This window comes from Pezoporus wallicus, unplaced genomic scaffold (assembly GCF_028554395.1).
Source record: "Pezoporus wallicus isolate ANWC-B61680 ecotype Strahan unplaced genomic scaffold, APGP_CSIRO_Pwel_v1 contig_8188, whole genome shotgun sequence".
Classification (NCBI taxonomy): Eukaryota; Metazoa; Chordata; class Aves; order Psittaciformes; family Psittacidae; genus Pezoporus; species Pezoporus wallicus.
This window is the reverse complement of record NW_026640104.1, coordinates 4,415,150-4,442,585: the sequence shown is the minus strand read 5'-3', so window position 1 is coordinate 4,442,585 and position 27,436 is coordinate 4,415,150. Positions and strand designations below refer to the sequence as shown.

Below are 27,436 nucleotides of genomic sequence, written 5' to 3'. Positions count from 1 at the left end.
CACTGCTTAGAGCTAAGAGGTTGGACCAGACAGTCAATGGATGTCCTCTCCAACCTCAGCTATTCTGTGATTATATGATTACAGATGGAGACTAATAAAAGTAAGTTTAGAAGACCTAAAATGGAAATAGCTTTGTTCTTCATTTTTCAAAATATATTGAAGGTAATGCTTCCTATTTAATCCAACAGCTTATTCTGACAGCTTCACCAATAAAGGCCTTGTTTTCAAACTGGAGCAATCACTATTAGGCTCCTAATATGTATCTGTATTTCCTAAAGCTAATTTTAAGGATTTCTGAGAATCTTCTTTTCCATAGGATCTTAGAATTTAAGAAACTCAGTTCTCATTTCTTTAAGTCATTGATTTTCAGCACTTAAAATATTGAAAGCATAGGGCAAAATCAAAAGAACACCACAGACTACTAATTTGTTCCCATTGCCAGAGGATGGTGCTGTTTACAGAGACACCCCACACAGATACACCCCCTACAACAACCAGGGTGAGCTCTTCTTGGGAGGAAGAGGAAGAAGAATAACAAGGCAAAGAGATTATGATTTTATATCTTTTTAACTAATCATCAGGAGCCAACAATAATCAGTATTTACTTAATAAAGCTAGGTCTTTAAGCATGCTTCAGTAACTTGGGAACTTTTACTACCTCTGGAACTTTTGCTCCCAAAACTTTTTATGGGTCTTTCAAAACCCAGCCTTTGGTCAAAGGGCACAAACATGACATACCCCACCTTAGAAGCTGTTCTCATATAGCCTGCTGAAATTCGAGTTGATGACATGACATATGAAAGTCAAAAAATTGGGATAGTGGAAGATCAGTCTCACAAACAGGCTGTGGTGGGGGAAAATGGGCTGTTAGTAGTTTAAGAAATCAATACCAACTTTGACACTTTTAGAGGTGGCAACATCAATGGCCATGGCTTTGATTTCAGTGTCCCCAAACTGCATGAGCGTTTTGATCTCCCGCCGGTTTGGCACTGAAGCATCAGTTCCCGTGAGATCCAAGCGGAGAGTGCCACACTTTTTCACTCCAGATTCGGTGATGAAGCTAACATTATCTTGTTCTGAGCTATAGATATTGATCACTATTACTAACTGAGAAGGTTTGGCAGGTGTGTAACTGCGTGTCACAGTTTCTCCAAGGGCTACAGATTGGTCGGCTGAGATAAACTTGTCAAAGACATCAGTGCACCAGCGTGTGCCGTCTTTGACTAGAAGCTTCTCTGGTGGATGCTTCCCTTCCACAAAGCGGTTGAGCACACCCACACCGTAGGTGAGAGGTGAACGCCGCACTTTGATGACAGCAGGGTCTAGACCAAAGAGAACAGCTCCTTTGAGGATAGTGAGCCCCACATCCTGAGGAATGATGACTCGACATCTCGAACCAAAAGCACTCTGGACAGCTTGTTGGAGTAATGGGGATTCAGCGAAGCCACCCACCAGGAACAGAAATTTGACGTTGGTCACTTCTGGCTTATCAAACACATCGCCTAAAGAGAAAGAGAACCCATTCATTAGAGAAAAACCCAGTGTGAAAAGGCAAAGCAGGTGAAACTCCTAATGTCTGAGTGCACTGAATGTCCCGACTTCAGAGAAAATCATACACTTCAGTTGTAGGCTCACCCTTAGTTCAAACGACTGAGGCAGCAAGGCTGAGCTATCTGTCACAACTACTGTAATCCTAGGTCTCTTCTTCCCTGCTCAAATATAAGCTGCTCTGCGCCTCCTGTCTTACTAAGTTGTGACCTCATAAATTTACCTATTAATTCCTCAATTTGTCAGTGATTTGGATGGTCATGGACAAATGTGACCTTCCACTGAGGAGAAATGAACTAGACGTCTTAATAGCAGGAAACTAATTATATCTCTGGCATTATTTAGTTGTTGCCTGAAACAGGAAAAAGAAAAGCAGGATCCGTGTTGGTGCATTTCAATCTTCTGAATGCTTATAGCTTTGGAAATACAGAATAATTGAAGCTTATGCAGTAACAGGACTGAATCACATCCAATAACTAGTACTAGAACTAGGCAGGTATGTTAATGTGATGTCCCTTAGCTTTATTATTCTCCTAACTACTACGCACATTTGGTGCATACTGGGGGGGGTATTTGACTTTAATTCCAGTTACTGGTTTGAAATAGGTAGGCAAAGCTTCAGTTTCACCTCAGCCAGAAAGTGGGATTACACACAGATACTTACTAAGGTGCTGAACAATCTGGTCAATTGTAGGTTTGAAAAGAGCATTCATTGCATCCGGGCTCATCCTCAGCATTCCCTGGGAGGACCACTTCACAAAGTCCACACTGGAAGAGAACAGGTACAAAGTACATTAATACATTATAGCTGAGCTGTAAGAAACAGCCGGGCACTCACAAGACACACTAAATACATGAATGAGTTTACAGAATCTGAACGCATTTTACTTGGAAGAAAGTGCCTCACCTCACCCTAACCCCATGCCAGCTGCAGCAATGTAAAATTTCAAGGGAGAATTATTATTTGTGCTTGTCTAATTGCTGTTTTCTTTGCCTGATTGCCTTCCGAAACATTACCAATGCTCAGCTGCTTCCTGAAACAGCTGGCAGTCAATGCAGCGCTCGCTCATCTGAAACAGCACTGATTCATCCCCAGAAGGGCAACATTTAGATTATAGCAGAAGCAGGCCAAAGCCACTGGAAACACATGAGGAAAACAAGCAAGTATGGGAAGCCTCAGGAGGCAGAAGGGAGCACAGTATTTTTAATGAGGCATAACATTTGTTAAGAGAATACAGGAATTATGTTATTCCATCTCAGATACACATCCATAAAGCTCAGTAATCTCCTTTTCAGTCATGCACATGATATGTCACCTTTATACTCTATCACTTTATCCACTGAACTGCATTTTATTTGAAGGGAACATTTAGCATTCCCTCTAAGATTCACCATTAAAACTATTAACAGAAAGAGATAGTCTTGTGAGGGGTAATATTTGCAGAAATGTTTAATGATTTCAGAACCTCAGTCTCATTTCGGAAGTGACCCTGAGCTGGATTCCAAGTCCTTTAGGCTTAAAGTACATTTACCAATAACTTCAGGAAGAGATGTAGGAGTCTGAAGCCTGCATTCAAACATTCAGCATTCACTGGATTAAAAAAGGCAGAAAGAACTAAAGGTACAGGTACTAAATATTCCATCTTCTGCTCTCAGATCCCAATCATTCTGCCCTACATTCACAGTCTTTCTTGCTCGTTCTATTTTATGCCATTCATTTCCAAATCTCCTGTAGCACATAATTTCAAAAGAGGCAAAATGCCCACTTTTACTTTCTCCTCACTTCCTTTTCTATTGCAGTCCATGATCTTATCATTTAGGGTGACTTCCTGATACTGAAAATCATGAGTTAAAATTTCTGGAGGATATTATGTCTCCCCACCTCCTGAACAAATTAACTGGTAAAATAGTAGAAGTAAAGAAAGCACGACGTCGCTTTGAAAGAAGAATGCTTTCCCCTTGTAGGGCTCTGTGCAGTAGTGCATGTTTTCACCAGTGATCTGATATTGCTAATAACCCTTCTCCAGCCATTAAAATATCCCTGCATCGCACTCAAAATCTTGGATTTGTTCCAGGACCTCTAAAAGTTCAGGTTCTGGGTAGCTAACTTCCAGACATCAATTCTGTATTTGATCTGATGTTCCTAATGAACACATGAGGGGTTCAAACTATATGGCCAAATTCAGGATGATGCAGTGGTGGCCTAATGAAAACCACAGAAAGCAATACCAGAAGAGTGCAAGTGTGTACAGAAAAGCTTTGGCACAAGACTGATCAGACCTTTTCATTCTGGAAACTGCACTTCAGGCAATCCCATTTTCTCATCCTTTCTCATCTTTACATTATTATTCTTCAGTCGCCATGTAATTAGGATATTTTAATTATTTGTCTTTGCTACCAGTGGTTAATTCTGCATTCATTTGGGTTCAATCATCTACTCACTTGCTTTTCCTCAAGGCATGCTCGACACTGTGACCTCGAAACTTCTTGTAATAATCAATGAAGGAGAAAGGCAGAGTGATGTTTAGTGGATTGGTCCTGTCCGGAGCTGCTGCCCGTTTACGGGACTCAAACGCTATCATCAGATCTACCCAGGCAGCAGGACGCTTGATTTTAAATTGCTCAATAAAATCTTCTCCAAATATTTTACACAGGAGCTTTTCAAATTCATAGTCCACGCCTAGAGAACCATATGGGCCACCTGTATTACAAACAAAACACAGCTTTAATATTCTGAACCACTTATTGGATTTCAAGTTGACCAAATACACATCAAATTGACACTACTAGGACTGTCACGGGAGAAAGCCCATAGAAAGAGGTATCTTTCCTAGGTGTAACAGTCTGATACTAAACATAATCTTACCTTTGTCTCACTTTTACTCCTATACCATCAGAGCCACTGCAACACTACCACTAAAAAACAGAAACAGTTTTATTAGAAGCTGTCCTGGGTTCAGCAGTAGCAGTCATGTTTCTCCTCCTTGGTAGCTGGTGCAGTGCAGTGTTTTGACTTTCAGCTCGGGAACAGAGCTGATAACAAGGATGTTTTGGTTTGGCCAAGGACTTTGTGAGCCTCATGCTCTGCCAGGGAGGAGGGGAAGCCAGGAGGAAGCAGAGACAGGACACCTGACCCAAACTGACCAAAGAGCTATTCCATACCACAGCACGTCATGCCCAGGATGTAACTGGGAGTGAGCCGGAAGGGCTGGGAGACTGCAGGGTTGGAGGAGGTATCGGTCGGAGCTTGGTCGGGCTGAGGGGGGCGAGTTATCGGTCGGCTGGTGCTGAGGTGTTGTATTCTCTTCCCTTGTTATTTCCTTTATCATTATTATCATTGGTGGTAGCAGTAGTGATTTGTGTTATACCTTAGTTACTAAACTGTTCTTATCTCAACCCGTGGGAGTTGCATTCTTTTGATTCTCCTCTCTGTCCCTCCGAGAGCAGGGGGAGGGCAAGAAGGGGGGGAAGTGAGCGAACGAATTACCTGACTGGGTTTAAACCACGACAGTTCGTTTTGGCACCCAACGTGGGGCACGAAGGGTTGAGATAACGACAGATTTGACTGGATTAATAGTCACTCATCACAATGACGATTTATTGGCTCTCAGAGTTGTTCTTGTTGATCTCACAGCTTCAGACCGTTGTAACTTACTTAGAGCCGGTATTTGCTGTGTTAGTGTTTATCAAGTGTGGGGCCTGGGCTAAGGTTCTTGTCTCACTGTGCTTTATGGCAATGGCTTGTAATACGGGTGGGCTCCAGCAGCAGGGCGGGACAGACGTGGCCGTGGACTTGTACCTGGCCGTCCGGCTGCTCTTCACCGTCCTGGCCCTCGCCCTACTCTCCATCTTCGTGAGGCTGCGGGGAGCCGAGGGGGAGCGGCCCCGGGAGCCGGCGGCAGCCGAACCGGCCCCGGGAGAGCGGCCCCGGGGACCAAGCGGCGGCGGGAGCGGGGCCGGAGGCCGCGAGGGGACGGCTGCCGGTGGAGGAGGCCGGGGCGGTCGAGGAGCAGAAGGAAGCGGCTGCCGAGCAGCGGGAGAAGGCGGCGGAGGAGCCGAGCCCCGCGGAGGAGCCGAGCCCCGCGGAGGAGCCGAGCCCCGGGCCGAGCCGAGACCCGCGACGGCCGAGAGCATTCCCCGGAAGCCGCCCGCCGAGCCCCAGGAGGATGCAGGAGACCACGCAGCACTTCCCAGCAAGGCAGAGGAGGAAGAGCTGGACTCAGGAAAAGAGAAGCCGGTGGTGGGAGAGCCGGCAAGCACAGCAGCTACACCAGCCCCAGTGACAAGCACAGCAGCATCGTTTGAGAGTTCTGAAGGTTTTGAATGGCCTTTGGGTATCCTTGGGACCTGCCTGCTGATTGTGATGGGGATCAGCATGTTGGCACACACACAGGCTGTGTTCTACCCACAACCATTTTGTCTGATCTCAACAGTTAAGCAGAGTCAGGTTTGGGTCTTGTCTGGGGTTAGACAACAATATAGGGGGGCCCAAGAGGTTTTCCCCAAGGCTGAACAGTCATGAGTGGCAGGGTGTGTGGGACAGTATGGGCAAGTATCTAGTCCACTGGGCCCCTCCAGTGCTTTAGAAGCATCGGAGATGGAAGGCAGCTGTATGGAGTCCCCAACAACAAGCTGCAGAAACTGCTGAAGGGGACAGTGAATTATTTTAAGCCTGGTGGGCCCATGGCGCTTCAGGCCATCAGAGCAGAGATGCAACATAGAGATGGACTCATGATCGAGGGGTGGACTTAGCAATGGACACTATTGCCCAGGTTATTCACGAGTGTGAACACTGCACACAGTCTCTCCTGCTCTGGAAGACTGTTACAAGAGATGGAGCCTGACATCATGGACCAGATGGACTCAGCAGCTTTATAGGGACTGGTCCATGCACTAAGATAAGAGTGCACTGAGATAAGAGTGATGGTATATTGAAAATGTGGGATCTGAGCATGACGTGAATGGTATGGAATAAGGGGTGGATAATGTCCTGGGTTCAGCAGTAGCAGTCATTTTTCTCCTCCTTGGTAGCTGGTGCAGTGCAGTGTTTTGACTTTCAGCTCGGGAACAGAGCTGATAGCGATGTTTTGGTTTGGCCAAAGACTTTGTGAGCCTCATGCTCTGCCAGGGGGAAGGGGAAGCCAGGAGGAAGCAGAGACAGGACACCTGACCCAAACTGACCAAAGAGGTATTCCATAGCACAGCACGTCATGCCCAGGATGTAACTGGGAGTTAGCCAGAAGGGCTGGGGAGACTGCAGGGTTGGAGGAGGTATCGGTCGGTGCTTGGTCGGGCTGAGGGGGGTGAGTTATCGGTCGGCTGGTGCTGAGGTGTTGTATTCTCTTCCCTTGTTATTTCCCTTATCATCATTGGTGGTAGCAGTAGTGATTTGTGTTATACCTTAGTTACTAAACTGTTCTTATCTCAACCTGTGGGAGTTGCATTCTTTTCGATTCTCCTCTCTGTCCCTCCGGGAGCAGGGGGAGGGCAAGAAAGGGGGGGAAATGAGCAAACGAATTACCTGACTGGGTTTAAACCACGACAGAAGCAGAGGAAACTGCCTCCTTATCCACATGAGAGGTGTGGGCTGGACTCATATTTAGGAGTAGACAGGCTTGATGTATACTGTAGGTTGTCTCCTGAGATAGTCTTAGAGCCACCAAGACTGAAAAGTCTCAGTGACGAACCATACAGATGAAGATTAACTTGGTACAGAGACACACCAACAAATAATAAGCTGATTCGGGCTTAACAGCTTAGCTCGAGGGCAAAGACAGGGGACTGGGAGTTCAGGAAGGGAATACCATTCAGGGAATCACACTTTGTATCTTTGTTGGGGACCAATCATTATGCATTTTTCCCAGGGGATGGCAGACCCTCCTTGTTACACTGCCTGTGACATTACTGGAATATATGAGATTCCCCTTACATCTAGGGAAACTTCCATTCTGCCAGCATTCACTTCAGAAGGATTTTGTGATACTCAGCTGTTCGTATCTCCAAGGTACATCTCTGAATACCTGGACAGAGCAGCAATACACATACACAGGAGACCTCTCAAAGGACAAGAAGGTGACAACTTTACCAGCAGAAGTCAGACCAGGACCAAGGCAGGAGGTCATGGCCTGAATGAGAGTGAATAACACAGGAGATAGCAGTTTCTTACTCTCCCATTGTGAGATTTACCATCCAAAAGCATGAGAAGCATGAAGTGATTTACCATATATGCTGACCAGCAGCTAGATTATACTGATGTTGAATGTTGTCTTATTTCAGGAAGAGCTGTTAGTGAAATGCATGAATAACAAAGGCATATATTTCCTTCACTGACAAATCAAAATATGACATAAATAAAGCAAATGGTGAAAGTAACACTACCTGTTGCTTTGTATAGCTCCTTAAGGTGTCCTTCAGGGAGCCTGATCTGATGGACAGTTATATCCACTGTGCCTCCTCCACTGTCAACAACGATGTAACGGTCACCTAGTTTGCCAAAGAGAAATAGTATTTACATTAGGATTATCACAACAGCATACTGCAATGAAATATGCTTCTCAGGGGTGTTATCAGCCTCAGAGATAATGACTTACAGAAAGTCATGAATGTCTAAGCCGAATACTTGATCCTTATTAGTAATTATAATGCAGTGACTGATAGCAAGTATGAAATTCAGATTTCAAAAGCTCTTGATTTAGCTTTTCAGCTAATTTAGTTGATTAGTGGAATTTCTCATGCTGCTGATACGCATTCTACCAAAATGATACTGTGGCATATTCACACATCCTGCTCCAAGGAAAATACCCTGGTTGCATTTTAAAACCTGGATTGCTTTTTCCACGTCCTTAATAAACCATATTTCACTAGAACATACGGAATTGCAGTTCAGCCTTAGTAACTAAGAGCAGCTCACAAACTTGTATTTTATTTTCCTATTTACAATCACTGTGAGAACAATGTAGTGCACAGCACAGTTGTGGGAAACACATTTGCCTGCAATATAAAACCAGCGAGAGCAATTTACTCAAGAAAGTACACTACCTTCCTCCAGTTCAGACCAGATCTCTCCTATGACATTTTCCACCATAAAGGTCCGGCTCTGTCGATTACGACGGATGTGTTCCTTCGCTAGTCATGATTAGAGAAAAACTTATTGAGTGTAAGAAAGCACAAAGAAGGTGATATCAAATGCAAGCAGGCTGACATCTGTATTTATCATTCCTTAATAAAACAAATGAACAAAGATTATCACATTAGAATCGGGAACGTTATAACGCTGTTCCTAGAAAGATGGAAAATTGTTTTCCAGCCACACTGATCCTCCTCGATACTAACTGCATTAAACCCAATAGCCTAATATGAAAACTCTAAGCAGGTCGGATGTATTTCTTTGGTATATTCTGGTTTCAAAGCGCTGTCTGGAAGTGGGCTGGCAGCCAGCTGTGCTCCGCACAGGCTTTGCCGCAAGGCGGCAGCCCCAGCCTGCTGCCAGACACCCCCATTGACAAAAGCTGCTGATTTGGGGGTCTCAAGCAAAGAGACACCTCCTGAGCCTTTCAGCCTGTCTCAAAACAAGCAGCTAAAGCGCTGCTTCAGACTTGTAACTCCTTAAGGCCGCAGTGATCACCCTCATGCTATTTTCAATATACACCAGTTACAAAGAATCTAGCAATATTAAATCCATCAGTTCACTTACAGGACTGAATTCCTACTTAGACATTTAAAAGATGCAGAAGTCTGTGAATAGAGGGAGTAGTCAGAACCATTGTTATTATGCCTTTAAATCAACCTCTACAACTGAGTGATCAAAAAAAATTACTCCCCGTGTAACCTTCACTCACCTTCAAAGGCACTTCTATAAAACACTACAGACGGGGAGGCATCTGGTCATGCATGAAAATATCATTCTTTCTGAAAATATCAGCATGCAAATCACTGAATGGGTTTTGCTTCTTGTTTCTATAGTGCCTATCACCAGAAAAACACCAGCAGCTCCACTTGCACCCCCTCCTTCCTATAAAGACCCTGTGATGCAGACAGGCTGCATTAGCCTTGCTGCGCTGACGGAGCAGCACACAGCAGGGGTTTAAACAGCAAAGTGTTCAGTGACAGAACAAGCACCAGGTCCTAGCAAGGGCCTGACCCAGAGCCCACAGAAGTCAATGGGAGCCCTTTCATTCACTCCTGTGGGTTAAAAGTGAACACAAGAGCCAGCCTTTAACTATGACTGAAGCTTATCCTGGCTGCTACAGACAGTAAAATTTTTGTTTTGACTTCACAGCAATAATATGGTCCTTGGAGTGCTTCTCTCTGTTTATATTACAAGGGGTTTTCTCCTTAATCTGTTCTCAGCTTGTCTTGGGTGCCTGCCATGCCTTGATGAAATTTTAATTCCAACCCCAAATTAACTCCCCCCAAACTTTGTTTTCATTAATTTTGACACGAAACCTTTCTCGTCCTCAACAGATTTTACCATATGAAGTCAAGGGGGAGAATTCTACCCCTCATCCAAGAAAAAGCTCCTTAGCAGAAATCCATGATCTGCCAAATTCTGCTTAGCTTCAAAATCTTAACCGGAGAAACTCTCCTATTATTTTCCCACAGGCAAATCCCTGTGTGGCCTGAAAGTGAGTTCATGTAAAATCACATGGACTGGGAACGGTTCATGACATGAACAAGGGGGACAGAAGCCAAGGAGCCCCTGAAGGGACTGTGCCTGTACTCTGCTGAGCACATCTGATGACTGCTGGCTGGGAGAGGCATGGATTTGAGAGAATGATGTAATAACTGCCTAACTAAAAGAAAATACCCTCTGGTAAGTACAGGAATAGCTTTTCTAGCTTCATCTTCCATTTGCCTGCACTGTTTTGACCTACTAAATGTGATAAAATACAAGTTCTTCTGAAAAATCCCTTCTGGGATAGATTGGCACACTACCACCCATATCAGTGCAACTGCTACAATTCACACAGATGGGATTCACACAGATGGGATATCTGTGCATTACGCAGCATTCACATCTTACAGCTGCTTCGTTTGCCTTTTTTTTCCCCTTTCTTTCCTATTTTCCTCCAATCTCAGGTAGAATACCAAGCTCAAAAACCTTTGATTACAAAGGCTCTTTGGGCAAGTGACTTGCACTGTGGTCCAATCTCTGTCCCTCATTGTAAGTCAGCCCTAAAACATTGATATTAGCAACAGATCCTAGGTCAATAAATGAGAAGTGCAGTATCTAGCTGCTCTTCTACAAGCATGAATTCATTGCTATATTCCAGCACCATACGTTCCCCTGAGTGTTGAAAGTAATTAGTGATGCTTCCTAAGGTGACGTCCAAAAGCATCTGCCAAAACCCTGGAACACCTCAGCCTAAAAGTCTCATTGCAGATCCAGTTACTTAACACTGTTTTGATAATGCAGCTAATTGAACGTGTGACTGTTTCCAACAAATTAAAAAGATGATCCAATGTAAGGTGTTGATTTTAATTAAAGCAAAAAAATACTACTGTAAAAAATACTAAGAGACTCCCACGATATCCCAATAAAGAGAAAGCAATGAAGCTACCTGCATGCTTAAATTCAGGTGCGTGCAAACGTGTCTGCTGGATTAATACCTAAACTAGCCTAATAACAGCAAACCAGTTCATAAAAGCAAACTGATGCTAGCCTGAAACATTCAGGAGAGCAAAGACAATAAGAAATGGTAAGGAAAGAGCCCATGTGGGCAAAGAAAACTTAGCCATGAGAATCTAAAGAAGCGAGTTAATAGAAGTACCCTGTGTAAATCCAGTTCCAATAGTGTCACTCGGGCTGTAACCATTGACAGGTGCCCTGCTACTCAGGTCTATCATCTGGTGCAGGCGGAGCTTTCGGCAGTAGATAGAGGCAGCCTCAGGTTCCAGGGCAATGATCAACTGCTCGGGATTTTCAGGAGACGCCATTCCTGCCTGCGAGAGAGAGCTGATCAGAGAAGTGGGGTGGGAAATAACCACAACCTAGCAGACCCTTTTCATTGAACAAGCCTCTCCCCAGCTCATGGTCTCAGTTAGGTCAGCCCCCTGCCTTCAACACGCAAAGGAGCTGCTGCCAATGGCTAAAGGTCTTGGTCTGGGAATCGTCCTGCCCACAATGGATAGCACAACTTCACAGGCTGGAACAGGGAGTATGCATGCACTTACCATGCTAAGTGTCTAAAGAGCATCTGCGCACATGAGAGGTGGAGAAAGGAAGAAGGCAGATTTGAAACCCGTAAGGAATGGCCTAAAATCTGAACTCCTAATTAACTTGTGAATCTGCCTGCTAAGAGGGGCCCCAGCCTCCTTTAAGAAATGAAGGAATATCCTTGGCCTCTCCTCCCCACAACAAGATTTTAAGTGTGCCTTTCTCTATAGCCCAGATACCTACAAAACTTGCCAGAATAGACCCCACTCACTGTGTAGCTTACTAGGAATATGGGATACACTTTGCCAGCAATGCATCTTCTGACTTAAACCCAACATTTTTTTATTACAAAATCCACTGCTTTTAAGCTCAATCACTTTTATAACATCTTCAAAATGCTCATTATATTCAAGAACTCAAAATACAATAGGGCAGGTTCCCCAAAATGTGATGAGAACAACAATAAACCCACATTACAAAATCAACATTTGCCATTCTTTCCATTTTCTTTCTGGATTTTCAGCCTCAAGACACATAGATTTTTAAGAAGCCACATGTTCTCACATACCCACATTACTCTTAGAGCTGGGCTTGGAGAAAAATATCTAAAAGCAGTGGACAAAACTGTGTTTTCATTTCTTTTCTCCTGTGCTTCTCCCTACTGTAAGATTTTCTGTTAAAAGAGATAACAATAACTCTTTCTGACCAACTTTTGGTTTACCTGCTATTGGTAAGTGTCTGAGTATTAAAGCATGCTAGCAAACAAATGTGTATGAACATCTTTCTGCCTCCAGGGTCAGTCTTCCAGCAAACCTTCACTTCAATTCACACACACGCACTGGGGTGGCTCCACAGCATGCCCAAAAGAAAGCAGACTCGCATGAAAAGGCTGCAGACCTGGACTGGAATTTGACTTCCTTCATACAGCTACACTGGGAATTGCTGGCTAGTTTACACCTGCAGCTTGTTCACAAAGCAATACTAGGGTAGATTTGGAGGCATAAAATTGTCCTTCACATAAACTGACCCATTTTACCCTAACTTAACAAGCAAAATAAATAGATTTTTATAGAAAATATATTCCTCATTAATAACAAGAAAGAAAAAACACCAACAATTTGGGATTGGGATTATGGTCATTTTACATCCTTTACTGCTGTTGGGCAAAAGCTTCTGCTTCAGTTATATCCACTGGACTCAACAGCATGATCTGAAATGCGGGGAACTGCCTGGGAAGAATACTGTGCATATACACCACAGAATATCAAACCTTGGCAGCACATTAAAAAAGTACCATATTGAAAAGAATGCCTGCAACCAAACTTCCAAAATCTGGAAAGTGCAGATTTACAGCAGCCAGAGTAACCCTAAAACATATAAGAAGGCTATCAATCAAACACAGGTCCAAACCAGACTCTCCTGCCATCACACCACTTGCATGCATGCATGTTGGCAGGCGCAGTCTCAGATAAAGCTGTGGAGCTGTACTGGGGATGAAGATGAAGTTCTTGCATCGTGCCTTAATATAAACATGATCTTTCCTCCAACCCATCTGGCCACAGTAGCCACAAGAGGGGCTGGTTTCATTCCAGCTCACTTTAACACCACTTAACTCCAGGTGAGCTTTTCTACACACATAGCTTTAATTTGTTGCAATTAGAAAGAGCAATATTCAAGATATGAATCAATACTTGGTCCCAGACAGATATTTATCTAAACTGCTAAAGAATTCCAAAAATGTACGGTCTCTGTACACAAACTCTCTCGGCCCTCAGTCTTTGCCTTTGGGAAGGTTTGCTAAAAGCCTAATCTGAATCTTCCTTCCTTCAATTTTAAGGCAGGCACTTCTTGCCCTATCCAGGGGCATGGAGAACAAATATCTCCCTACTGCCCTGCTTCAGTTTTCACATATATTAAATCCATTATCAAGTCTTGTGAAAACTCTGAGCAGCAAATAGGGTTTTTTTAATACCCAGCAATGTGGATGAACTTAGTGTGCTCAGCCTGCTCCATGTACTGGGCATACGTTAGTAGCACCAAGTCTTGTGTCTAACCTACATACACTAAAACACAAAATAGTATTTTAGGGAAAAAAATAGTCTGTTGCCAAGGATACTAAAATCCAAAGGCTACATCACAACGTATATGCAGAAGTGACAAGAGCTGAGTTGCACACTGGTATTTCCTAACACGAGGCAGGGAAGGTTGTATTAATTGCAAAGTCATCTGTTCGAGGGGGGATTTTGGTACAAATTACCAAGGCTGGTTCTGCTAAAAGAAAACAGTAGACCATTAACAATAACATTTGCTTCCTCCCCTCCTCCACAGTCTGTACCATGAACTTTTCACACTGCAGCCTGCACGTCAGGAGAGGAAGGCAGTGACCTGTAGCAGATGGACTCAGATCCATGTTCTCAGACCCTCCAAGTACAGCTGATGCTACTCTTGCTTTTTCTCTCTAGATATTATTTTAACATACACAAAATATCTCCAGAGGAAAACATTCAACAGAAATGACAGGTTTTCACAGTTCAAAGCACAGCTGATCCTAACAGAATTTCATGAAGAAAATGTTGGGATTTTTGGTTAAAAAGCTTTCCTTACAGAGTTGAAGGGGCCAGTTACAATAAAGAATGCGTTATTTCACATCATAAAAGGACCATACAAAAATCTTGTGCAGTGTAAGGTACCGGGCATCCAATATATATACATATGTATATATGTATTGATCGATATTGACTATTTCATACCTTGTGAATGTAGTATTTATACATTGCACGTTACTGTATATATCTATATCGATACACAGCACAGAGGGAATAGGGGAAGGGGAGATGAGAAAGAAACATGAACATACTGCTAGGGAGGAATGGAGCAATAAGGTTGCTTTAATACAAACTCTGAGAAGATGAAGACTTTGGAGCAGAACCTCTGTCCCATCATTACAGCCGAGAAGAAAGGGACTGATGGGAGAAATACATTGAGCATGCAAAGAAAGAAGAGTGAAAACAGCAGGCGATTAACACAAAGAAATGGTGATGCATTCATTTAGAATATTAACTGTAGACATTTGGGAATTTGCTGTATTTTGTATTTGTTCATTTCTATCTGCCTCACTCCACACCCTCACCCACTGCTGTAACCAAGGATAGTGATTCACAAGTTAACAGGTTTGAACAGGACAGATCTAAACAGTGTCTTGATATTCAGCATTATATAGATGATTCTGGCAGTGGCACAGATGCACCATGCTGCTTTTGCCTAGAGCAGACTTTATAACAGAGCCATGTCTTGACTCCAGTCTGCTAAGGAGATTTTCTTTCTCCCATTATACTCACTAGTAACACAAACCCAGTCATCACTTATGAAATATGAAGCAAGCAGGCAGTGGTTTTCCCAAAAATGCAAATGTGGAAAACCCATCATGGAATTACAAAAATCCTTTGAGCACCAGAAAGCTCTCAAAATGAATTTATTTGCAGGACGATGATGCATTTATCTACCTGGGAGAAGCAAAGAACTCCATGAAAAGAACTGCTTTAAAAGACTGCCCCAAACTCCCTTTGCTCACATGCCCAAGGACTAGGACCGTGTGCTTTGACAAGAGAATGCCCAGGTTTTCCCTCCAGTAAACAGCTCCATGAGCTGGTACTAGTGCCTTGCTATTCATTCACCAAGATGCATCATCAACAGCAAACCTCCAAGTGCTTCAAAGCCTCACACACAGGAGCACAAATAACTTTACCACCCAGATGCAGGTGAATTCTCCACCTGGCGCACTAGCTCTGGTTTTGTAGCCAGAGATGTGTCATCAGATGATAGCCACAGCTGACCACAAACACATTCCTGATTCCCTGAACAGCATCAGCTGCCAAGTGTTAAGACCAATTCATCAGTAGCAAATATTGAGGTTTGGACTGAAGCTCTCTATAGCAGTCTGAGCCCTTCCACAGAACTGATGTTCACTCCTTCCATTCACTGTGAAGTGAATGATATTCACTTCCATTCCTAACAGAATCATTGTTCCTACAGATTAAAAGATGCTGCTTTTAAAACCCATCCTCACACACCTTGACACACAAGGAAAAAATAGCAATGCACACTGATTTTATTTTTTTATAATACTGCAATGCATATGGGCTTATAAACAGCATTATACTAGAATCTTCCATGTAGTTTGAGCCTTTTTAAAAGGCGATGAAAGCCATGAGGTAGGCCTAGATAAAAGCTCCCATCTCTGAAAGCTGCCTTAATTAGAAGCATCAGCATTTAGCTGTAGTACTCCTCTATTTCATATCACAGCCAGGCAAAATATTTGTGTGCTATCAGGCATTATTTATTACACCATGGTAACCTCAAAAGCAATAGCATGTTAGGAAATACACCATCACTGACAAGGTGCACATTTCCTATTACTATTCTTTCAGACTACTGAAAGCAATGGCTGATTTCCATCTTTGCTTTTACAGAGATAACTCAGATATGTTTTTAAAGGCACAAATACAGCCTAACCATTGACTTGTACCACAAACAACATCCTTTACATGGAGTGCACCAGTTTCTTTGAATTATAAAATTGATTAAAACAACAGATACTAAGGTCTTAAATACTGCAAAAATCACACATACAGAAAATAGTACACCATCTGTGGAATTTAATGCTGATTTATTATTAGAATGGTACGTTAACTGAAGCCCGTCCTACGCATTTTGCATTCACCTTTATTTCCCTGTGCTTCACCTGCCTGGAAATGCTCTCCACTCAAAACCCCTTAGTGTCAAGCCTGGTTTATGAATGTTAAAACTTCTGAAATCTTACAGCTGACTGATGGCTCTCACAGCACTTTCCCCATCATTAGGGAACACATAGCCATGTTTTCCTGCACGCAGCTGCCTGTTTTAAATTGCTCCTAAAGCTTCTCCCCTTCCATCAACACTGTGATACAATGCAGGCAGGCACACACACTTTCACAAGACCACTGCAGAGGCTTAGCTTTCTTTTGGAGCCGGATAACTAAAATGGGACAAACCTGCAGGATGAAACTGCATTTGGGGCGCAACAGCAGTGATCAAACACTGCCCTGTCTTGTGCAGACCTTCCAAGAACTTTTCTCCATCCAAAAGGAAAGTATTTTTGTTAAGTTTGTATGCACAATAATGAAGACTTTTACGTTCCTGAGGTTGTGTGGAGGAAGAAGAGTCTATAGCACAGCGGTAAAATCTGACTAAAGTTGTGGGATGCTCCACATGGCAGTGTTGCCCTGCCAGGAGAGGATGGAAAGCAGCAGCTCATGGGATCAAGCTGGCCCCATGCCAAGAGGTGTTCCTACCTATGGCAGAGGGATTGGAATTTAAAGACTGTAAGGTTCTTTCAAACCAAACCATTCTATGATTCTATTCTTTGCAGGCAGAGTCCAAGCAGAATGGTAGCAGGGGGATCTGCCTTAATGATGTTCTGCAGCACAGGGGGCTCGAGAGATTAAAACATTAAACAACTAAATAAAGGATGAAGTGCATTTTACCCCATGCTTATATAGGATTAGATTCATAGAACCGTATCATCATAGACTGGTTTGGGTTAGAAGGGACCTTAAAGCTCATCCAGTTCCAACTCCCTGCCATGGGCAGGACACCTTCCACTAGAGCAGCTTGCTCCAAGCCCCTGTGTCCAACCTGGCCTTGAACACTGCCAGGGATGGGGCAGCCACAGCTTCTCTGGGCACCCTGTGCCAGCGCCTCAGCACCCTCATAGTGATTAATTTTTTCCTGACATCCAACAATGGCTCTCGCACCTCTGTGAGAAGAGAAAAACCTCCCCCTGTTAAGATGCAGCTGTATTTAATATTATAAAATCAGCATTTTCCTTATGACAAAAATATGGTGAAAATATACATTAATCTTAACAGAGCCCTTAAAAGGATCCAATAAGTACAAGAGAAATATTTAACAGTCAGCACATATTGGAAATAAGGGAGGTACAAAGGAGCACTACACGGATTCAGCATTAATCAGACCTGTGCAGACATTCCTGTATTGACCCCTATATCACTAGAATCTAGTCAGGGCCACAGCAAACTGCAGCTGAGTCTACGTCAGTGCTAATGCCCACATGAACCGGCAGAGTGGTGATCTTCACTGCTGCAAGAAGAGCACAGAGGCCACTCTTGATTGCTCTTTGGTCCATGGGGTAGTTCAGGCCAGTTTTCTGAACTGGAGAAAAAGAATCTGATTGAGACCCTTTTTTACTTTGGGGTTTTCTCCTAGGAATACTTGCTACATCACTTTCAGGGGCAAATGGAATAAGTAAATTATTCCAACATATACTCACAAATATTAAAGAGTGCACCTTCTCTGCATTAAAACTGTGCATATACTCAGGAGAAGCAGATTTTACTTTCTGTTGCCCTACTAACCAGTGAGATGCTCTTGGCAGACTCTGTACCTCTTACTAGCTCAGATTACCTACCTGTAGAATAGGTATACTAGTGCTCTTGTTCTTTATGCATTGAAAAGCACTAAAGGAAAACATTTTGTAAAAGAAGTATAGAGTCATACACCGTATTACTTTCATGGCAGTTAAATTGGGTCTTTCAGAAACAGAAACAAACTAAGAGTGAGGTCTGACTGGATGAATGCTAAGTTACTGCTTTGATAAATTTTGTAGGTGTCTAAGACCTGCTTCAGTACTGTCTCAGTGCCATAGGCACTACATTCACGATTAATAAGGCATTTCCAGATACAAAAATGTAGCATAAATAGACTAAACAGATAAACACACACAAGAACCACCCTTATTAGACAGCTGGAAAAACAAGGCGCAGAGACTAAAAGCCTTGGCTAATGTTGCACAGGAACTCACAATGAGATAGGAATCCACTCCACAACCCCAGAACTTCAGTTCCTTGTCCCAGCCAAACGCTGCTATTCACCAAACAGCAAGCTTCAACTTGTGCATGTGCAGAAGCTGCAGGGACAGCTCCATCACAGCCTTGGGCCCCCATTCTGCTTTTACAGTCTGCCACCTCCACCAACTGCATTGCTTTAATCACTTCTGAAACGATGCTGCAGACCAGATGAGTGTAACTATGCATTCTTCTGCATGGTAAGAAGAACCTTTGAAACCTGTGTTGCCACTAAAGCCACTTTTGTGGGCACTAGAGATAAGATTTATCAGATAAGATTTAGAAGTTGGAGTCTATGAACGATAATGTGGTTCATTAGGAAATGAAGCCCTGTGGAACAACAGCATTCAGCCAAAATAACAGAAGCTGTGAATTAATATCAACATTTTTCTATCATCCAAGATATTTATTATAATCAGTAACAACAGGAAAGCTATGATTGCAAGTTAAGCACTGAGCAGCCCGTATGAAGAAAGTATTGTGGGACTGAATCAAGGCAGCTCAAAACAGCAGTTGGAAATTAAGTGCCTTATGAAATTTACACTGTTTAAACTAATCAGTTCATTGTGTTAACGGATTCATGATAACACATCCACTTAGTGCCTTGGTGAGTGAGCTCCTCTAATCCTCCTCCTTTTCTGCTAGCTAGCACTTTCTCCACTTCTATGGCATCAAACTGGGATGTCACAAATAAATGACTGAGATCTAATTATGGAGGCAGAGCATGCCAGGAAAGAAGACGATGAGCAACAAGGGAAAAGACTGCATTATCACAAAGAGATGCATAAGGGGGAGCAGGGCTGGCAGGGAGTGGGGCTAGCAGATACCACAAGGCTGCATGAAAAGCACAGTTTTGCTGTATCTTCAGCCCTGAGACTTAAGCCTTCACAACAAATGTTTGAAAATCACTATGCCATCACACACACGGTGATGTTAAGGTCCTTTCCACCCCTAACCACTCTATGATTGTATGTGTGCCATTAGTCTTCAGCATGATGACAAGTACTGCAGTATATTCTCCTTTTTTTCTTTTTAAATCCAGCAATGCAATGCTTGGGTGGTGGTTGACCCTGCAAGATCTGACATCGACTGTGTCATAAAAGCACTCTGCTTTACAGCAACAGGAGCTTTTTGCTTTTTCCTCAGTAACATTTGCTACACATACAAGCATATACATACCAGATATACATAAACACATACATTTTCACACTATTGTTGCCTCTTGAGCTAAAATGAGGGTTGTGGCACAGGCTGTCCTTCATCCCATTCTGATCAGGTGCCACTGGTATTTTGCATTTCACAAGTGAGGATAGAGTGGATAATTATCACAGCTGCAGAATTCCTTTAGTGTCACAGCTTCCCCATCTGTACCGGTAAGTGACAGGACAAAGACACTCATCTCTCCACGAGAAAACTGCTTGAGAGCACATAAATGACATTTCAGACAGCAGTAACTTCCTTTCACAGACAAAGGAAATATAAACTATGAAAAAGGAAAAGTGGAAAAGCCATCGGTTTAATGGAAGGGGCACAACACTGGAAGCGGAGACCCCTGTAATAGTTTTCATTTATCCGCTTTACACTAGCATAAGTGATGAAGTCACATGAAAGACATAGAGGGATGGATCGCAATGTAAAAATTGTCCTTTAAATCGTCCTTAGGATTTGGGGATTACCCTGAGACCTCTCTGAGACTCCAGATATCTCCCCCCTGCCAAGATGAAGTACAGGCTGTTACCATGTAGTTACACAATTTTCTCTGCTTTCAAAATACCAGAGCGTGGGCTTTGCAGTGCTTTCTGAATTCCCAGGGCTTGCCCATGCCAGAAGCTCATACAAAGGAACTAACCTCCAGAGAGTTCAGAGTCTTCACATAGGCTGAACTTACTGCTGCTCACACTTCAGAGGTAGAACTCACAAGCTATGAACTCCTGTGAAGGGAGTTTTCAGGTGAAATCCTCTAACCTGCAGTAAATCAGGGTGGATGATAATAAGGAACCTCACACTTGCACCCATATAGCTGGTTTGGTGAACATCACCAGACAAGATATACATTAACTTCCGTTAACAGCAACACTACTACTCCCCTCTAAGAGTTTGTGCATGAATGTATATGTTGAAGGGGCAAGAGGTTTCGATTAGCATTTTATTTATAGTTAGATTTGGGTTTATGGTGGAAGAAATCTTGGATACCAACTTCAAAAAGCTGGGATGAAAATATGTAATCATTGTGTAAGCTATTATTGTTATTGTTAATCCCAAAGAAACCACTAGAATCACTTACAGCTCTCTACTACAGCACTTACTTCCTGGTTACTTCTCAGTGTAAGTATTCATGACTGCTAATTTCCATGAGTAATTGCTACAGATTGAGCTCCGTAAAGGTTATCAACTGAACACTTCTGCTCCCCTCAGTTCAAGACAGACATGAAGAAAGTAGAGAGGGTTTGAGGAGGGCTGCTAGAGAATATCCTCTGTAAGGAGAGACTGAGGGAGCTGCATTTTAGTCTGGTGAAGAGGCGGCCAAGAAGTATTCTAATAGTGCCTGCAGCTATCTGAAGAGCAGTTACAGAACAGAACAGCTTTTCCCAGTCTTGCCAGGAGATATAACAAGGAGCAACAGCCACTTATTGCAGCTTGGAGACCTCCAATTTGGTATTATGAAAACCTCTTTTTACTAGGAAGGTGATGCAGCGCCAGATCAGATGCCTAGAGAGATGGTTAAAACTTGGCTAAACAAAGCCACTGCTGACCTGGAGTTGCAATAACCCTGCTTCAAATGGAAAGTCAGAGTAGATGATCTCCAACAAATGCTTCCACTGGATTCTTCCACAATTCCAAAATGGTGCAGGTATTATACATTGAGAGAGACCATAAGAAGGTTTCCCAAATGTCAAAGACCTACATGCTTTCTCATTCCTAATCTTTGTCAATTCTATGTCAAAACCTTGCCTGCATCATCATGTCTGACAGTATGACACCAGTACCAGACTCACTGCAAAAAAAAATGCCTATCCAGTGCTCCACTGGTTTCAATACAGAGCTCAGTCATTTTTGCAATTAGAACTTTAAGTGCCTTGGGATCAAAAGGAAACATTTGTCACAGTACACTTTATTTTTATTCTGAAAGTTATACTTTAAAACCTCAAAACATGAAGAGCGCAACAGTTCTAAACAGTTCTTTAGCCTTAAATGTCAGCCATCACCATCGGTCACTTTAAAAAGTGAGTTAATGTAGAGAAAGCAATTAGTTTAACACATCAAGGATGCACAAGTTGAGTTTAAAACATTAATACCAACTGCACCAAAATATCTCCCTCAGTCCAGTGTCTTGTCAGAGATGGAAATTCAATTCCTAATTAGTTCATTTCGCTGTATTTGGTTGTAGAGAAAACTTTGTCTTGTGCTTAAAAGCATGAGAATGCAAATAGCAGACCAGAGCTTGGAGCTCAATTCTTCTTTCAGTTCTGATACAAAGCTTCAAGTTTTGCAACTCACTTCGACCAAACTTTGTGAAACAATCCACTAAAGCAAATGCACCAATTTCTGAGTATTCAACTCAATACCAAGGTTTACATTGGAACTATTGCTGAAGTTTGTTGGAAAGCGGGTGCTTGAACTCTGAATAATTAAGCTGGCTGTCTCCATTATGCACATACCTGATCATGCTACTTAGAATGCCGATTTGGACCAAAGCAGAATTCATTTGGTATTTCACTTCTGACTACTAGCCTATCAATAAAGCTGCTCCTAGGAGAAGAAATACAAGTACATTGCTCCCTCCCAGTGGCTGTTCAGAAATCATGGCATTATCCCATTCTGAAAAGCAAGAAGATAAATGTGGCACCTGGAACTGTAATGAAGTGTGACTTTTACTTCCAGCACACTCCAAATAATGAATTTTGTGCACCGGCTGCAGCCAGAACTTCTGCATTTGTGTGGTCACTGATTAGATAAACCAATCTGTTAGGGTTGGCTAGGCTGTCTTATTGAGACAAATGCCTTTGCTAAGCATGATCAAACTGACTCAATTTATTTTTTCCTGGGGTTGCTGTTACCCAGCTTAGAGTTCAGGTTGCTTTTACCTGTGTGTTTCTATACCTCGTATTTTATACAAGATTTTTATAATGTATTCTTTGTATTTTCAACCTGACCTTGGAATTCTTTTGGACTATCAGCACTATTTGATTCTATTATTAAACCCCATACTCAGCCAGTGTTCTGGATTTTGTATTATAATTTCCCTTTTTAAATCTACAAAACAATAAAATTTACCAAAGGTAAGATATAATACAGATTTTGAAACTCCTAAAATGCATAAAGGAAGCCAAAGAAGGAAAAGAAGCAGATAATTTCAAGAGCTCCTGAGGTCTATGAAGTATTACTCAGGGAAATACTTAGGGCTTTGAGCAACCTGGTCTAGTGGAAGGTGTCCCTGCCCATGGCAGGGGGGCTGGAACTAGATGAGCTTTAAGGGCCCTTCCAACACTATGAAACATGTTCTTCTGTGTAGTAGGAGCACTGAGAAGGCAGAGAAGAGGAAATACTGCCAAATTCCTAGATGTGACACTAGCAGAATACCGAAAGAATATAGTATTGACTATCTAAATGTTAAAAGGATAAAGATCAGACTTCTAGTCCAAATGCTAAGGTAAATGTGGCTTCTTGCAGAAAACTACAATGGTGGCAACAAAAGCTTCTCCCTGTTAAGCCTTTGAAAATGTCCCCCTTCTCTGACAGCTGGAGCAAGTCCTTTCACTGGTCTTGGTTCAAAACGTCACCCTACCCCAAAACTAGTACACGTGTTCTATGACTCAAAGCAAAAGGTCCTTGGGACAATCTTGAGCTGGTTTATACTGTCAGAAATCACCCAGCAATGGAAGCCAGCTGTTTATTCTGAAGTTGCCCTTTCACTGAAAAAAATACACCTTTAATTTTTAAGGACCGTCGGTCATTTTCTTACTTCTCAAAGGAAAAGATTGTTCAAGCTGAACTGACCACAGAGATGATTTCAGGGTTTTAAGGGGCTGTGTAGGCCTGAGGGCTAATGTGGAAAGAAAGAATCAATGTTCTGTCTTGGCAAAGGTGAGAGATGGAAATCAAAGAGAGAGAAGCATAGGAGAATGTATGTGCTGCACCTGTGGGAGGGTTTGGAAAGAGGGTCAGGAGGAACTGCCACATATCACTGCCTGTTCTACCCCCTCAGTCTTTGATTCCCCTCTTCGTGCACATCAGCACACAGTGAACTCATGAGCTCAGATGTGCACCAGCCACAGCAGTGGTGCTGTCCCCATGAGAGTTCACATCTGTTTTGAACAGGCTGAGGAGAGATGGGGAAAGGCTGCCACATCTCCCAGCAGCCCAAGACCACCCAGAGCTCCAAACACACTGCTGTCTGAATGCTTTCTTGTGCGGTCATAGAACCTATATCCCTGTTGCAAGCCCTTTGCTTTCTCCTCTTCTGCCCTGCGTGGGAACCTGCATCACCAGTAGGTGCATCCATGGAACAATTTCAATGGAAACTGTTTCAGCTTGCCAACAATTGGGAAGAGTGGTGTGAAAATTCAGTTGTCATTTTGCACTGTACGGCAGTCTGCCCTGAATCTCTCCCAGTCTAAAAGATTCTACTGTCCTTATTAAGACAGAAAATGAGGACTTACATACCCCCCACTATGTACTGTCTGTTCTCCACTGCCTCTGGAAGATGCCCACTGGAACTGAATCTCTCGGAGTGGCTGCTTTCCAGACAGAAACGGAGATACAGAAGTTCTACTTTCTCTTTATGGCATGTTGAGAGGATTATTCCTGGTTTAAGTCTAAAAATCTCTTCCAATTATACTTCACTTTTCTAGGAAAGAGCTCTGTAGTCTAACACTTACAGGTTAAAACAGTGAGCTGGATGAATCCGAGAGCAGATGTCTGAGCAGAATGGCTTGGAAATTAGTATTGTAGCATACGGTGAAGAGCAGGCCTTGAGGAAAGAAAGTGGAACATAAGGAAGGAAACATCTCAATTATGACCACTGCCTATCAATCACAATGCAGCATTAACCCCACTTTTGTTTACAGTGCATGGAGAAGGTTCTGCAGTTTACCTGTGCCTATTCCTCAAAAAGCTTTTGTGAACCACAACTTCTTGCTACACAGAGGCAGGGCACAAGCTTTCTGGGTCATCATGAGGCAGAAAAGGATTTCTTGTATTTGTGAGACAGAAAAAGAACACCAATAATCACAGCAGACCTTACTTAGGGCATCACATCTAGTCGAACACATTTTGGTCTCGGAAGTAATCCCAGTTTTGTGAGGGGAAGACTCTTGGATCTCTCACAAGGTAAGGATCAACCACAAGACCCTGAAATCACCAACTTCTTTCTTTGCACAAAAAAGAAATCTCCAAATTGCTTATTTTGTTGTGTCCTTGCCCTTTCACTCTTCCAAAAATTTTCACAGGGACCATAAATAAATCCAGATTAGCATTACTAAAGGTGACTCAGATATTGCTGAATGACAATACACTAAGGGAGAGATTACATTCACTGACAGGTTGATGGTAAAGGGGACAACAGCAGCACCGAGACCAGATTTCCAACCAGGGTAATGCTGCTGCAGCTCATTCCCCAGTGACTGTTGCCACAGATCATACTTGGGCAGCAAAGGAAAGCTTAGCTCCAAGCAGCATTACCAAGAAGTTTTTGCTGCATTACGTTATATGCCCTAAGGTGCAGGAGGACATTAGCTGCAAGTTTTATGAGTAGCTTGCATTAGAAAAATGGAGCCATTAAATTCTCATAAGCTTTTAAATTTTTCATGTTATGGTATTCTGGAAATGCTTTTTGCACCATGGGCATGCACCGGTTACCACAACAGCAAAGCCTGACTCTCTTCCTATTTAAGTATCCTCCTCATGTCTCAGGTTCCCCCCTTCCCTTGGTTTCAAAATATCCTCATTGTAGGTCCTTATGGCTCAGGCTGATTTATTAAAGCAAGAGAAATGGCCCTGACTGAGAGCAGTTCAGCTGAGAAAACTATATACTTGCTATTTTCTGCTAGTTGCATCTGATTTTGTACCTTGGGCTTTCTTTTTCACTACGGTTCCACTTACAGCTTGCATTTCTTTTCTCTTTGTAGTCAAATCTTCTAGATTTTTTTTTTTTCCAATTTTATTTTCTCAGCAAGATAAAAAGAAAACCACCAAATAATCCAACTTGTGCCACAGAAGAGGACAAACAGAAGCGTACAGAACGTCATTAGCAGATGGCTTTGTCAACTGCCTCTGCTTTCATGTGAGCCTGCCTGGGTAATCAAAATGTGTAAACTGAGATCAATTAGTACACCATCTCCCACTGTGCCGAGTTCTCACTTTGTAATCTTCACTCCTCAATTAGTTATCCTTCCCTAATTAAACATAAGGACAAGATGCAGAATCCTCCCTAACATATCACTTAATTTTATTCCTTATGATTAAAAAGATCTTAATATCATCACAGTGGAAGCATGGACTCAAGAGAAGCCCAGAAGCTATAAATAATCAGGATGGTTAACGTATTTCTGCTATAAACTACATAAAAAGGCAACGATGTACAGGCATAAGAAGCACTGGGAAGCTGGTGATTTCTTTGAGAGTAGTGGAAGCTGAGAAGGCAGAAGTCTGCTACATCGTGCCTAGACAAATAAGGTTCAGTTGTCTGTGGTTTATGTACCAAAGAATATATTTATAAAGGAATAAGCGCAGCTCAGCTTCACAGATGTCAATCTGGTTAAAGTCTTTTGGGTCACCTCGGTAAACCTCAAACACACTTCACATTGCTTTTTTATTAGCAAGGAATTTCATGTGCTGTCACATTACTCTTTCACCAAAATTGTTTACTTTTCTATGAAGGTTTCCGCAGAGCAGGCTGGTACTGATCAATGTAATGTAATGTAACCCAGGAACACAATGTGTTAAATAAATATCATCAATTCTATCATGAACTGATGGGGAAAATTTAATACATATTCAGCATAAGAGCTCATTAAAGAAAGCCTCTGGAATTCCAGGCTCACATGCTTAATCCTATAACCTAGACTGCCTCTGTTTAATTATACACACTTACCATGCAAATGATTTTATTAGCTATGTGTAATTGAAAGATAAATGTACTTCACAGCTCTAGAACTCCATTTCAAAATCAGCTGTTTATATTAAAAAGAACCCTCAACATCTTGAAGCAGACCAGGTGACTGATGTTTGTAAGCCTACAGAATATTTAAGGCAAGCTAAATAGCAATGCGCTATTTTTTCCCTTCCCTTTGCTCTGCCCTGAGTGCATCTGCTATGCCATCTTTTACTTTCTTATTTTATAGCTTCTGCATTCACATGCTCCTGCCACATTCCAGACTCTTCCTTAAAACCTTATTCCTACCGGCATGCTCAAGGAATTCCAGCCTGCAGATTCTGCTCTGCACTTACAGCACCCAAAGAATGTGAACTGAAAGATGAGCTAGAAGAATGCTTTTACTAAAAAGAAACACACTGCCAAGAGCATTGGATCCTTTGCTCCTCTAATAAACAACGTGCAGTGCCTGAAGTTCATCTGGATAAGGGATTAAAAGTGCTTCTCATAGTAATATATTATGACAGCAAAGTGCTTTTTGTCATCAGTAATACAAGACTAACAGGACACTGAATTTTCTTGTGTCAGAAGGACCTCAGATGATACAGAGGTGGGATCCTGGGTTTGTGTCCGTGTCCGCACACCATCGTGATGAGGCTATAAGTGCCAGGCCACTTTCAGGAGCAGGAAGTGGCTTGCCTCAACCCCTAAGTCATCTTTCCATGCTGGGGTCTAAAC

The 27,436-nt window shown here is 42.6% G+C and overlaps 1 protein-coding gene across 1 annotated transcript in view; it reads right to left on the bottom strand.

Annotated features, from left to right (window-relative positions):
- Positions 1 to 522: 522 nt before the first annotated feature.
- HSPA12A (heat shock protein family A (Hsp70) member 12A) overlaps positions 523 to 27,436 on the bottom strand; it is a 60,247-nt gene continuing 33,333 nt past the window's right edge. The window contains exons 7-12 of the mRNA XM_057417382.1: positions 11,319 to 11,490; positions 8,587 to 8,673; positions 7,927 to 8,031; positions 3,991 to 4,249; positions 2,213 to 2,316; positions 523 to 1,502 (exon numbers count right to left, since the gene is read on the bottom strand). Coding sequence (XP_057273365.1) covers positions 868 to 1,502; positions 2,213 to 2,316; positions 3,991 to 4,249; positions 7,927 to 8,031; positions 8,587 to 8,673; positions 11,319 to 11,490 — 1,362 coding nt within the window. The 3' untranslated portion in view covers positions 523 to 867. The remainder of the gene's footprint in view (positions 1,503 to 2,212; positions 2,317 to 3,990; positions 4,250 to 7,926; positions 8,032 to 8,586; positions 8,674 to 11,318; positions 11,491 to 27,436) is intronic.